At 47.0% G+C, this 14,145-nt stretch overlaps 1 protein-coding gene across 2 annotated transcripts in view; it reads right to left on the bottom strand.

Annotated features, from left to right (window-relative positions):
* The window catches only part of TEKT5 (tektin 5), a 39,803-nt gene extending 34,951 nt beyond the window's left edge, over positions 1–4,852 (bottom strand). The window contains exons 1-3 of one of the 2 annotated variants that reach the window (XM_038540392.1): positions 4,186–4,852; positions 1,449–1,532; positions 562–632 (exon numbers count right to left, since the gene is read on the bottom strand). In XM_038540392.1, coding sequence (XP_038396320.1) covers positions 562–632; positions 1,449–1,532; positions 4,186–4,761 — 731 coding nt within the window. In that variant the 5' untranslated portion in view covers positions 4,762–4,852. The remainder of the gene's footprint in view (positions 1–561; positions 633–1,448; positions 1,533–4,185) is intronic. The other variant, XM_038540393.1, reaches the window with a different exon arrangement.
* Positions 4,853–14,145: the final 9,293 nt, after the last annotated feature.

Genomic DNA, 14,145 nt, shown 5'->3' with positions numbered 1-14,145 from the left:
GAGGGAAGGCTACCTCCAGGGGAGCCAAGCGCCAAGGGCTTCGCTATGGGCCCCAAGCCCTGTAAAACTCAGGTCTCCCTTTAATTATGAGGGGGAGCCTCCTGGCTTGTCATGATACTGGTTATGTAATCTTCCAAGAACAAAAAGATGATTGCTTTTGAAGACTCCCGGCTCAAGGCGCCTGCCAGCTCCCCTCTGGAGATGCCCTGGCCCCTCACCTTGATGCCTGATGCCACCCGCTCTCAGCCATCTCCCCAAGTTCAGAACAAACACGGGGAAGCCCCAGGCTAAGAGAGGCCTCAGTGAGGCCCATTTCTTTTGCCAAGGCCCTGCGTGCAAATAAGAACAATCAGCAACGGTGGTGGCAGCACCGACCCTGCTGGCCTTGCAGATGCTACAAATCAGGATTTTATTTTCTTCCCTGGAGAGCTGGTTGTTAAACACTTGCCAACACACCACTGACCGAAAGAACCACCTAGAGACGGACAGCCATCTGCTTGCCCTCAGAAACCAAGGAGACCCAAAACAGATGCCAGAAGGGGGAGAGAAAGCAGTTCTTACCGCATCTGGATATCAATTCTTTGAGCTAGTTTTCTCATCTGTTCTTGGCAACATTTTAGCAAATCTACTTCCTGCAATGAAAAATATCAAAAAAACAAAAAAACAAACAAAAAAAAAACAGCGTCACTTAGGAAGTCATGGCACCTCACTTCCCAGGCTAGTGACTCTACCCCTGCCTCTCGTCGCCCACCTTGACCGTCCCCCCCAAGGTGAAATGTCAGGGCAGGGTCCATTTCCTGCCTCATCCCACCTGATCCCCGGGCCAGATAGGTAAGGGTCAGCTGTGGAGGCTCTACATTCCTCGTCTTTTTTTTTTTTTAAGATTTTATTTATTTATTCATGAGAGACAGAGAGAGGCAGTGACACGGGCAGAGGGAGAAGCAGGCTGCATGCAGGGAGCCCAATGTGGGACTCGATCCTGGGACCAGGATCACCCCCTCAGCCAAAGGCAAGCACTAAACTGCTGAGCCACCCAGGGATCCCCTGCATTCCTCGTCTTACTTCCTTTTTTATACACTTTCTGATTAAAAGAAAATTTAGCACCTACTATGTGCCAAGTGCTCAATTGTAGATTGTTTCATCATTATATTAAATAATGCATATGAAATGGTACAGTGTATGACATCCAGTAGGTGCTCTATAAACACTAGCTTTTGTTATTGTTACTTATTGGTATTATTGTTAAGTTGTTCATTTTGGAGATCAAAACTGAGGGTCCCATGACCTCACTTCCCTGTTCTCTATGGAATGTAGGCCTTCAATGATGCTTTCTGATCCCTGACTTTTCATGTGGTGACACGTGGCTTCTGCTCCTGATGGGCAGCTCAGAAACCTCTGTGACTAGACAAGCCTCCTCCCTTGGGGCGGGGGGGCGGGGGGCATCTTACCCAGATAAGATTCTTCTCCACATCGTCATGGACCAAATCAATCCCAATCCTTTTCTCTCTATGGTACAGGCACTCCAGAGCCACCTGTAGGGAGCAGCAGGAGTGACATGTTTTCCCTGCACCCATATGGAGATGCTGACCAGAGGTGACTCACATCCACCTTTGCTACAATCTGTTTTATCCTCAGGAAACCTGGATGCTTCATGTAGCCTCATCGCTGTGCACATGAGCGGGCTTCCACCTCCCCTTCTCCCTCCGTGGGGACGACGGGGTGCCAGGACTGCCAATGGGTAGCATGCTGGTGCCTATCTCTCAGGTTTGCTGTGTGGATTAAGTTGGCTCGACAAATGTAAAGCACTCAGAATATGGTCAATAATTATTACCTATGAACATGTGTGAAAGCCCCTTTTTGAAGATCTGTAAATGGGGAGGAGGGGAAAGCTTTGCAAAGTGACCAAGGCCATGTGAGACCCAGGCAACCCTGTGACACAGTCATGCACCTTGAAGCTGTCATGGGGACATGGGCAGAATGGAACAGAAAATGGGAAAAGTGGCTGCTCAGGGGAGCTCCCAGAATGAGAGGCTGAGAAAGGCTGGTGATTGGGCCACGAGCCCGTGACGTCACAAAGACTAGCAGAAGCAAGAAGGAAGGGAGGGAACAGCCCATCTTGGTGCTGGAATGCAAATGCATCTGGGAACTCAGGAGGGGAGAGGGGTTCACATCACAAGAATTTACTGAGCCCCTTTTCCGACCACACCCGATCAAGGTGCTAGGGATACCACAACCAACTGATCAGAGGGTCCCTGCACTAATGGAGCTCTAAGAGACAGGAGAGAACACACACAAGTAAACACAGAAAGAGGTGCAATCATTTCAGTAAGGAGGACTTGGATGAGAATAGTCAGGGCGATGTGGGGTTGGCCAGGAAGGACTTTGCTAGGGAGATGACAGACCAAGACCTGAATTATCAGAAGCAGCAGAGGTGAATGGGAATGATGTGCCAGGAAGAGGGAACAGCAGGTGCAAAGGTCCTGAGGTAGGAAGGGGAGCAGACAGGAAGGCCCTGGAACTGGAGGAGGTGAGGCTGGAGCAGTGAGTAGAGCCTGGGCCGTGCAGAGGCTAGGGCTGGTGACAAGGAATTTAGATGTTAACCAGGGTGAATCAAGGGGGTTTTAGTGAGGGCGTGTGGAGATCCAATTTAATATATAAAATCACCCCTCTGGCTGGAAGATGGGTGGGAGGAGGGCAGGAGTGGGGAGGAGAGGAAGGAGGTAGTCATCGTTGTCCAAGGGGAGGGCAGTAGTGCTGGAGATGGGGAGAAATGGAGCTGAAAAATCTCTCATCCCCAAGTCACCCTGCGGCTGTCGGGGAGCTGCCTGCGACCAAGTGGAGCCAGGTTTTCCGGACAGGCGGAGCCAGGACCTTTCCTGCAGATGTCCTCACACCTGACACGGAGCAGAAATGGCAGCAGGGGGCTTCCAGGCAGGAGGTTCTGAGTCCCTGCCTGCTCTGGGGAGCAGCAGAACATCATCCTGTGTGACCAAGGTTGGCTCCCAGAGCATGAGAGGAAGGTAATGCCAGTTCCTTACCCAATGTCCACTCCAGGACCCAGTGAAGACCACTCACCCACCCAGACTCCTCTGCAGCCACAGAGCCCAGGAGACTTCCGGCAGATGGGCTAGGAATGGAAACACAGGATGTTTCCTTCCAGAAAACTGACATTCCCTGCCACAGCTGGCACAGGTGCCCTTTGCCCTAGCCCTATCTTCCCGCCTCAAATGAGAACATCAAAATGCTCCTTGCAAGCAGGAGCCTGCAACATGAGATACAAAATCTCTTCGCAAGCAATAGGACAAAAGCCACATGCTGACGATGGCAGAGCAGAAAGACGGGCACCTGGGTCGCCTCCGGCATCAAGTGGAGGCGGCAACAGGCTGCTCTGTTTCCTCCTGGAATTCTCATTAGGACAGAAAAATCAGTTCCTACTTGGCTGAGCCTTGGCTGAGCGGCCATCAGGTACCCGTTACATGCCGCCAAAAGAAGCCTAACTGATCCGGGATGTGATTGGAGATCAGAAGTGTCGGGAACACTCCCATCCAGGTATTTATTCATTTACTCAACACACACAGAGTGCCTACTATGTGCCACGCACTGTGCTAGGCTGGGAATATATTCAGAACACCGGCCCAGATGACTGCCGTCCGCATAGACACTGCTCACGGAGGACCAGCACAGACGTGCTGCCCAGCACAGCTGAGGATCCGTCTGGAACACGCCGGTGACAGGGCAGACAAGAATCCCTGCCCTCGTGGCACTTAGATTCTAGCTCGGGGAGCAAAAAATAAATAAATATATGGCGCAAGTGATAGAGTATGTTAGAAGGTGTTCACAGGTATGGGGCAAAATACAGCAATTATTTTAAGTATATCCTTTAAAGACCACCCTGTGCGCATGAGTGCACGCACACACACGTACGCGTGCGCACACACACGGGATGACTGGATAAAACCTCTGCAGTTCCGATGTAATCCCAAGGGGAAAAGGAAATCCGATTCAGCCTGAGGAACCCTGATTTGACTGGGATGATCCTGGACTGTAGAAAGGGATCGCAGAAGATAATGCAGCTCAAACTGACCTGCAAAGTGCCTGTGGCCTTCACCCAAGAGGAGCTGATCGCACAGGGCTGCATCCCAGAGGCTGCCTTGCCCCCCCCCCGCCCCCCACCCCCGCACTCACCTGCAGTGGACAGTTGAGCTCCTCGGCCGCACACTCCAGCCGCCTCTTGACTGTCTCCAAGCTGTAGCTCTCGTTCAGAAGCCTCTCCAGCTCGTAGCACAGCTCAGACTTCCAGAAGCCAATGTCCGACAGCCTCTGGCCCAGGTTCCGGCTGGTGCCCTCCTGCATCTGGCGCGTCAGCTGGTCCTTGTCCTGCATGAGCCGCATGGAGTCGCCCGTCAGCCGGCTGGCCCATAGCCGAGAGGCCTCGGCCCCGCGCATCTGCAGCTCATTGGACTGGTCCCAGTCGTGGGGGTTGTAGCGGCAGAAGAGCGCAGAGCGCAGCGCGGGCAGGATGGTGGGTGGCCGCAGGGTGCTGCGGCACGTGGCTCCCTCATCCACGCAGGTCTGGGCATTGGAGATCTTGTAGAGGAGGCTGGGTCTCCAGGAGTTGAGGCAGCGGTACCCAGGCAGGTAATAGGGCTGGTAACATTCCTGGATCTCTGGGGCTGGCACAGCCGGGGGCAGCGTACTGAAGCCACAGCCTTTCTTGGGGCCACAGTAATTGGCGGTTTGAGTGGTTCCAAGAAACTCCATCCTGCCCCATCAGCCACACTAGGGCAAAACTCTGAGGGGACAAGGCACCGAGGAAGGGGAAGGATCTTCTCTTAGAGATGGGCAGGACCTCTATGACTCAGCACTGTTGTCATAAAGCCCCAGGGGAGCGGGGCTCTCATGGGGCTTTTGCTCATTTCAGGCCCACTAGGCCATATTGTCCCAGTCAAAACACATGCAAGAAACAAAGTGAATAGGGGCTTCTCAAGCCACGGAATTGGAGGTGCAAGAAATGGCATTTATCTATTCTGCGGTAATAATCAAATCTGCCTTTCACACCTTTCACACCTAACGCTGCCTATGGGAGAAAATAGAATGTCAGCTCAGAGGCCATCTGGTGGTTAGTTGTCTTCCTTCCCCCTTTGTCCTCAAGATGGCAGCAGAGTGGAGCATCTGTAGTGTGGAGCACTACTCAGCAGTAAAAAAGGAATCACAAATGTATTAAGCCAAGTGGAAGCGGCTAGACTCAAAAGGCCACACAACCTGTATGGCTCCATCTAATAGATGGCATTCTGGAGACGTGGATTCATATGGACAGAGGACAGATCAGGGGCAACTGGGGGCTGGGGGTAGTGGGGCAGGAAGACTGACCACAAGGGAGCAAAGAAGCATGGGAAAACGTGGGGGCAATGACAGTACTATCCCATGTCTTGTCTGTGTTGGGAGTTACACAGCTGTTTGTGTTTGTCAAAACCCACAGAGCTATTCACTGAAAAGGGTGAATTTTACTGTACATAAGTCATACTTCAATAACTTTAACTCAAGAAGGGCAGCAAGGGGAGAGATTGTGAGGCAGAGACCTCATAGCTCACCCACCAAGCCCCAGCACCCAGCACGCCGATGAATAAATGAATGAATCAATGAATGGGCATCTAGAATCAAGAGTTTTATTGTGCCAGAAAGCATATTCAATCCTCTACTCTATACCAATGTTTTTATCCATCAAGAAACTTACTCCCTTCTTGGGCTGGTGGGAGTGGCAACGAGATCCCAAGGCAGAGAACCAGAGGGGTGCTTGACCGGTGGGGCCTTCCCCCCTTCCGATATGGGAAAAAGCAGAACCTAACCTGCAAATAAGTGGTCCTTGTTAGGGAGGTGTGATGGTCAAGGGGAACTTTCGCCCTAATTACAATTGAAACCAGGGGTTACAGAGGACCAAGGCAGAGAGAGATGACCAAGCCCCTTCTGCATATCTGATGCTTTACATATACTCATTGAATTTCCACAGTGAACCTAGAACAAAAGGGTGGGCTCTGCACTCATCTTGCAGGGTGGGCTCTGCACCCCCTCCACACCCACAACACTTTACTTTGTAAGATCCTTTAAGATGAGACACCACACACAGGAAGTGCTTGCACATCCAGAGCTGTCAAGAAAGGGACCAAAAAGACTCGGCGTATGTTTTAAGCACTAAAGGTTCATGTCTAAAAATAACAATGTGACTAATACTTAAGGGTATAAAGTAAAATTTGGGTTTCTCCCTCCCACTACCTCTAGTTATTTTCAGTCTTCCTAGATATAACTACTATTAATCAGAATTTGTATATTTTTCCAGAGATCACCCATGCATATACAAGCACATGCAAGCAGAATCTGGCTGAGTTGGGCTGGGACAGGGCTTGAGATGCTGTCTTCTTTCAAGTCCCCAGCTGAGGCTGGTCCAGGGACCACACTTGGAATAATAGTGAGACTCTGAAATCAGTTCTACGAGGGAAAGGACCTTGTTTGGGATTGTCCTTGTCATCGCATCCACGGCACTCAGTAGAACACCTGGAACATAGTCAGTGCCCAATTTGGGTTTGTGGAATGAATGAAAAAAAAATGGATGGATGAGTGGATGGGTGGATGGATGAAGCAACAGAACTTCAGAAGCCGTTAAATGAGAGTAGAAAGAAGAGTAGGCTATAGCTCAAATGAAAAAGGAATGGTAAGCCTGACAGCACAGTTCAAGAGGCTCAAGGAATCAAGTTCTAAACATTTAGCAATGAAAATACTGAAAGTAAGGCCTTTGGAGTAGAGGCCTTACTTTTACTTTTTACTTTTTACCTCGCCGCAGTGGGGCAGTGGCATTTCCAAGTTTCAGCCATGTTGTAGCAGATCTCAGGACTTTATTTCTTTTTGTAGCTGAATAATATGATGGATCGCTCATGTTTATCCATTCAGCCGTAGATGGACCTTTGGACATTATGAAAAATGCTGCTATGAATATTCCTATACAAGTTTTCAATCCTCTTGAATATATATCAAGGAGTATCAAGGAGAGGGAACTGCTGGGTCCTGTGATAATTCTGTTTAAGATATTGTTGAGTTCTAATAAAGTTTCAAATTAGCATGTTTTTCTTGCTTATTCTCTATTAAACAGTATACGTAGAAGTTAAATCAGGGAACCCCTAGAGGGCACCTGGGTGGCTCAGAGGCTGAGCGTCTGCCTTCAGCTCAGGTCGCGATCCCAGGGTCCCGGGATCGAGTCCCGAATCAGGCTTCCCGCTGGGAACCTGCTTCTTCCTCTGCCTGTGTCTCTGCCTCTCTCTGTGTCTCTCATGAATAAATAAATAAAATCTTAAAAACAACCAAAACAAAGAACCCCTAGCTATGCAGTCAGCCCCGACACATGCAGGCTCCCGACACTCTGATTTGAGAGTCAGTTCCTAATGGCTGGGAATCGGTGGCGCTCTCTCTGGATACAATTTTCATCTCCAACCCCTTGTGCAGACAGTAGGCTTGATACACACAAGGGGAACCAAGATGGAAAGAAACCAGAACTTGGTTACTTCCATCTGTCATTCTGTGTGACCACTCATGCCCAGAATGTACAACAGTGAAGCAGAGAGTGACCTTCAAGGTATAATATTTTTATTTGGAAAGTGGACATTTTTAGTTCGTACATGAAATCTTTTCTGAATGCAGTGCTTTAAAACTGCAATGCTATCTCTGTATTTGTCAGCTATATCAAAACCAACCAGGAACAAAACTATTTCCCAAAATACTGTTGTATACAGGGCAGGGGTGTTAATACAATTATCTACTTGGGCTGTTAAATACGGTAGGTAGTCACTGATTAGAGACCTCTCATCCACCATGTTTTATTTATTTATTTTTCAGTCTCCCATTTTTTTAAAAGATTTTATTTATTTATTCATGAGAGACACACACACACACAGAGACAGAGACACAGGCAGAGGGAGAAGCAGGCTCCATGCAGGGAACCCGATGTGAGACTTGATCCCCGGACTCCAGGATCATGCCCTGGGCTGAAGGCAGATGCTCAACTGCTGAGCCACCCAGGGATTCCTCCCTCAGTCTCTTTTAAGACATGTGGATGGAAAACGCATTCTCTTTCTGGAATCTCTGTAGGAGGTGGATGGGGAGAGGCTGGGGAGCTGGGAACATGGACATTTGAGTGACCCCCCTCCCTCAGTGGGGCTCCCCATCGTCAGCCAGCTCTGCCTCCCAAAAGGCAGACACCCACACCCAGCACTGACTACCACAATCTCTGCCTGGATCCCGCTGTTATGAGATCACTGCTGACTTCCACGGGCTGTGAAGGGGACAGCTTCATGTCTGTGAATTTAATGGGAAACCCAATAGTCTGGGGAAGAAAAGAATCTAGGTGATGGCTGGAGCAGCGCTGTCCCATGGAACTTTCTGCTGCGATCAAATCAAATCAAGCATTCCTTGGGTGCCCCCTGTGGGTAGGCAGGGATCTTGACCTGCACCTGCTTGGCAGCCAAAATTGGGGACTGGAGGTGGTTCCAAGCAGTGCTTAGAAAAATGACAAAATAGGGACACACGTGGAGGAAACAGAAAATCCAGAAAGAAGCTGCTTTCAATTCAGCATCTCTGTCAGATTGCATCATTCAAGAACAAAACCTGCATTTTACCATAAAGTGTTCCCCACTCCCCTTTGAATTTAAGAGGGTATCTTTTGGGATACCCTTGGCTGGTGTCTAATAATCCAGCAATCTTTCTGGAAATTTCCCTACCGATACATGCCTTTGTGAGTGTTAAATGCATGTTCATATATCCATGTATTATTCACAGCTGTGTTGATTGTAGCAGCGAAAAAAGGCAGAATTAACTGAGGTCCCCCGGTAGGGGATGGCTAAATAAAAGCCATCTTTTTATGCTGTAGCATAAAAAGAAGATGGACTTGTAGTTGCTGATAAGAATGGATTTCTAAGATATAAGTAAAGAAAAGCAAGATACAGGACAGTTTACATGCTACAATGCCACTTGTGCAAATATATGTGTAGTTGTATACATGGAAACACTCCTGGAAGGATACATAGGAACCAGTATCAGGGTGATTACTCTTGGCGGGGGACAGGACTGGAATTGAGGGGTGAGGGGCACAGTGGGAGACTTTTACTTTTTGGTTAAGCCTTCCATACCAATATATATACACACACGTTCACAAGATTTTATTTTAGCGTATACATGTATATATTTCATGTATGCTAATGTATATAGAGTCTGGTGTATATCTTATATATCTTCCATACTTATAACTTAATAGGACTTCCACTTCTGGCCAAGATTGGATAATAGAGATTGGCTGTACTCTCCCAACTGAAACAATTCAAAAACACTCAGAATATATGATTTTTAAGTCACTGGACATCAGACCATGAAGGACAGTCACCCCTGAGGGATGAGAAACAAATGAAGCCAGTTGTACAATTAGGCCAGGCTCACTGCCTGGACAAAGCTTCCAGACTGTGGCACAATTCCTTGAGTTGAGGAGACAGAGCTGGGAAGGCAGGGCACCAGTGTCGCCAGAGTCCAAAGGACAGAGCTTTAAAGTGGAGGGAGCTACCCACAGCGAGCTCTGGACATATGCAGAATGGCCCTCTTGGGGAATCATCCTGAAGGATTAGAGGGAACCATCCCCTGAGCTCCCATGGGGTGCGGAATAGCTCCCTATCCCACCAACCACAGTAGAAAATTTCATAACTTGGGCAGCATCAAGTCAAATACTCAGGAGGATTTTGCCTTCATGTTAGGACAAAATTAGCCCAGGACTTCTAAGGAAGCTTAAAAGCAAGATCTCAAAAGATAAAAATCTTTCCAGTCAATTAACCATGCCCCAGAAAAAAAGATCAAGAATACTTGTAAAAGGAGTAAAATTTTCAGCACTCAACAAGGTAAAATTCACAATGTCTGGCATTTAATAAAAAATTACCAGGCAGGCAAGGAAGCAGGAAAATATGATTGATAATCGGTGTGGGGGGAAATCAACCAATTGAAACCAAACCAGGAATCACACAGATAATAGAATGGGTAGGCAAGAACATGTTAAAGATTTTTTAAAAATTTATCCATTTGAAAGAGAGAGAGAACATGAGCAGGAGGGAGGGGCAGAGGCAGAGGGAGAAGCAGGATCCCTGCTCAGCAGGGAGCCCGATGTGGGGCTGAAACCCAGGACCCTGGGATCATGACCTGAGCTGAAGGCAGATTCTCAACCGACTGAGCCACCCAGGTCCCCTGAGAAGGACACTTTAAACATTATAACTCCATTACATGTGTTCAGGAAGCTAGACAACAGATAGGATACGTTGAGTGGAGGCATGGCAGATATATACACACAAATACGTACACATACCTGAATTGAACATTGAGAGATAGAACTACAATGTCTGTGATGAAAAATACACAAGACGGGATTATAGGGCTGCTGTAAAGAATCACAGATTGGGGGGATTAGAAACAGCAAAAACAGATTTTTTTTAAATTTCATTTATTTATTGGAGAGAGAAAGACAGCATGGTGCGGGGATGGGGGGGTAAGAGGGAGAGGGAAAAGCAGGCTCCCCACTGAACAGGGAGCCCAGGACCCCAAGAGCTGAAGTCAGGTGCTTAACTGAATAAGCCACCCAGGTGCCCCCAGAAATGTATTTCTCCCAGTTCTGGAGCCTTTAAGTCCAAGATTAGGGTGCCAGCCCAGTCGGTTCTGGCAAGGCTCTCTCGCTGGCAGATAGATGGCCACCTTCACCTTCTCTCTGTGTCCCAATATGGCCTTTCCTCATGTAGACAAAGTGAGCTCCCTGATGTCTCTTCTTATAAGGGCACTAATCACATCACAAGACCCAAGACTCACAGCCACCCTAATCACCTCCCCAAGGCCCAGCTCCTAACACCACCACATGGGGAATCAGGGCTTCTATATAGGAATTGGCGTGGGGTGGGGGGAGACCAACATTCAGTCCATAACTCGGCAGATTGGGATAATGCAGAAGAAAAAATCGGTGAAGTTGAAGACAAAGCAATAGAAAGTCTCCAAAAAGAAATAGAAGACTGAAAAAAAAAAACTATAAAATGTTGCTGAGAGAACTTTAGAAGAACCTAAATAGAGCGCTATATTATGTGTGTGGACAGGAACCCTCCATAAGTGTTAAGATGTTACTTCTACCCCAGTTGAAGGTCAAAGTCAAAGCAAACTCCAATGAAAATCCCAGCAGGTTTTTTTCTTTTTTTTTTTTCTGGGTAGAAACTCATAAACCGGTTCTAAAATTTAAATGCAAATTCAAAGGACCTAAAATAGCCAAAAACAATGTTGAAAAGCAAAAAGGAGGAGGATATAGACTTTCTGAATTCAGGATTTATTGTAAAGCTACAGTATGGTATCGGCATAAAGATAGACAAAGATCAATGGAATAGCACAGAGTTCTAAGAGATCAATGCAGAATAAAGTATCCAGAAATATATCCACATATTCACAGTCAACTGATTTTCAACAAAGGCACAAAGTTAATTCTGTGGAGAAAGGATAGTCTTCTCAACAAATGGTACTGGAACTATTGGGTATCCATATATATATTTTTAAAAATGAATTTCAGCCCACACCTTGCACTGTATACCAAAATTACATATAAAAATGAACTCCAAATGGGTCACAGACAGAAGTATAAAGTCTGAAACTATAAAGATTCTTGAAAGAAATGGAAAATCTTTGTGACCTCATGTTAGGCAGCGATTTCTCAGACGTGATACTAAAAACGCAATCCATAAAAGAGAAAACTCGCAAACTGGGCCTCATCAGAATTAAGAATGGCTCCTCAAAAGGCATTAAGAGAATGAAAAGACAAGACATAGACTAGGAGAAAATACTCACCAAACGTATAATCGATGAAAGGCTCATATCCAGAATATGTAATATATTTTTTAAAGATTTATTTATTTATTTATTTATGATAGACATAGAGAGAGAGAGAGGCAGAGACACAGGAGGAGAAAGAAGCGGGCTCCATGCCGGGAGCCCGACGTGGGACTCGATCCCGGGACTCCAGGATGGCGCCCTGGGCCAAAGGCAGGCGCTAAACCGCTGAGCCACCCAGGGATCCCCCAGAATATGTAATATTCTTGAAACGCAATATGAAACAACCAAAAATGTTTTTAAGTGGGCTTAGGATCTGAGCAGACATTTCGGTGAGGAAGATATGCTAATGGCAAATGAGCACATGAAAAGATGTTCAACATAATTACACGCTAGGGGAATGCAAATTAAAGCCCCGGTAAGATATGGCTGGGCACCTACAGGAACGTCAACGTGTTTAATCTTCCCAACAACTAACCTTTTGAGGCAGTTAATATTATTATTGCTGTTTTATGGAGGAAGAAGCTGAAGCACGGAGAAAAGACTCAAAAGCTGGCAACTGGGGAGCTGGGATTTGGGTGCAGACAGCTGGCATTGAAGAATGCATGTTCTTAACCAACATGAGTGGGGTTCCCTATATGTAATAAATCTCTTATTTTTTGACTCAATTTTATGTTAAGTGCCTGCAGTATATATAGACAGCTCTTTGTTAGATATTTTTGCCGGATCCATGGGAAGAGAGAGAAAATTCTCTACACCTATAACTTAAATTTTCGGACTACTTTGATCATAGGTGGGGTGAGAATGCCACCTACTGGCACAAAGTGAAACTGCAGGCACCTCGAAAGCGTGTTTTCTCCACCTGCATGTGTTTAAAATGCTCCCATCCTGCTGAATCAGTACCGAAATGTTTAACCAGGTTGATCCAGGTGCTAGTCTTAGTTCATTCACTAACCTGCTGTGTGATTTTGGGCAACTTTCCCCATCTGGGCCCCTGTTGCCCACATTTGTAAATAAGGTGCAGGATCTCACCCCTGCAGCTCTCACCTGCAACCCTGAGTCTACTTAAACACAACCTGTATTGGATCCTTGCTCTCTGGATGTTCTGTGTTTGGTGCTTTACATGAATCACAGTGTTTTATCCCTACGGCAACCTCATGGGGGAAAATAAAATGCCTTTATCACCCCCATTTTACAGGTGAGCAAACCGAGGCTGATGGGAAGGCATTTGCCCAATGTTGTTCAGCTCAAAAGAACTGGAGTCAGGATTTGAACATGTCCTCTGACTTCAGAGCAGGAGCTGTAAAGCCCGGTGTCATCTGCCTTCACCCATCTCACATATCCCCACCACAGGAGTCTGTAGTGCCATGGCTACTGACCCTGAAGGGTTATTTCTCATTTTTTAAAATTTTGACAATTTTATTGCTTAAAAAATAAGTCTCACGTTTGACATACAAAGTAATTTTAAATGTCCCTGAAGGGTTTTTAAAATATGCTGTGATGCTCTAATTTATAATAAATATCTATTTGGTCTTGCTCCTCATCATCGACACAAAGCTAAAACTCTGGCAATTTCAGAGTGAGTAAGGTGTATCTTGTTATGTTAATAAGGCGACTGCATGGACAGGGGCTGGTTGCCAGGGAATCAACCTCCTGATTGGAGGGATGGAATATTCAGTCCCTCCGCACCCCCAACCCCCCCACCCCCACCTGACCTCCCAGGGCCTGGAGGTTGAGCCAATCACCAGGTGGCCAATGATTTAATCAAGTGTGCCTGTGTAATGAAACCTCCATAAAACCTATAAGGACAGCGTTTGAAGAGCTTCCAGTGTGGTGAACCTATGGGAGTTTAGGGAGAGTGTCGTGCCTAGTGAGGGCATGGGAGCCCTGTACCCTCTCCCTGTAACATTGCCTTATGCATCTCTTCCACCTGCCTGGTCCTGAATTATATCCTTTTATAGCAAAAACGGTAATCTGGTAAGTGGAAAGTTTTTCTGAGTTCTGTGGGTCACTCTAGCAAGTTAACCGAATCCAAAGGGGGTGGGGAGATCATGGAAAACTGATTTTGTAGCCACTCGGTCAGAGAGAACAATCTGGACTTTTGACAGGCATCTGCAGCCCAAGGAGGGGGTCACCGAACCCCCAACCTACAGCTGGGCAGACAAAAACACCGGTGACAACCTGGATTTGCAAATGACATATAATGTCGGGGGTGGGCGGTGGGGCAGCCCTGTAAAATTGAGCCTGTAACCTGTAGAATTGATCACTATCTCT

This window comes from Canis lupus, chromosome 6 (assembly GCF_011100685.1).
Source record: "Canis lupus familiaris isolate Mischka breed German Shepherd chromosome 6, alternate assembly UU_Cfam_GSD_1.0, whole genome shotgun sequence".
In the NCBI taxonomy this organism is placed as follows: Eukaryota; Metazoa; Chordata; class Mammalia; order Carnivora; family Canidae; genus Canis; species Canis lupus.
The sequence above is the reverse complement of the archived record's forward strand: the minus strand, read 5'-3'. Positions and strand labels throughout refer to the sequence as shown.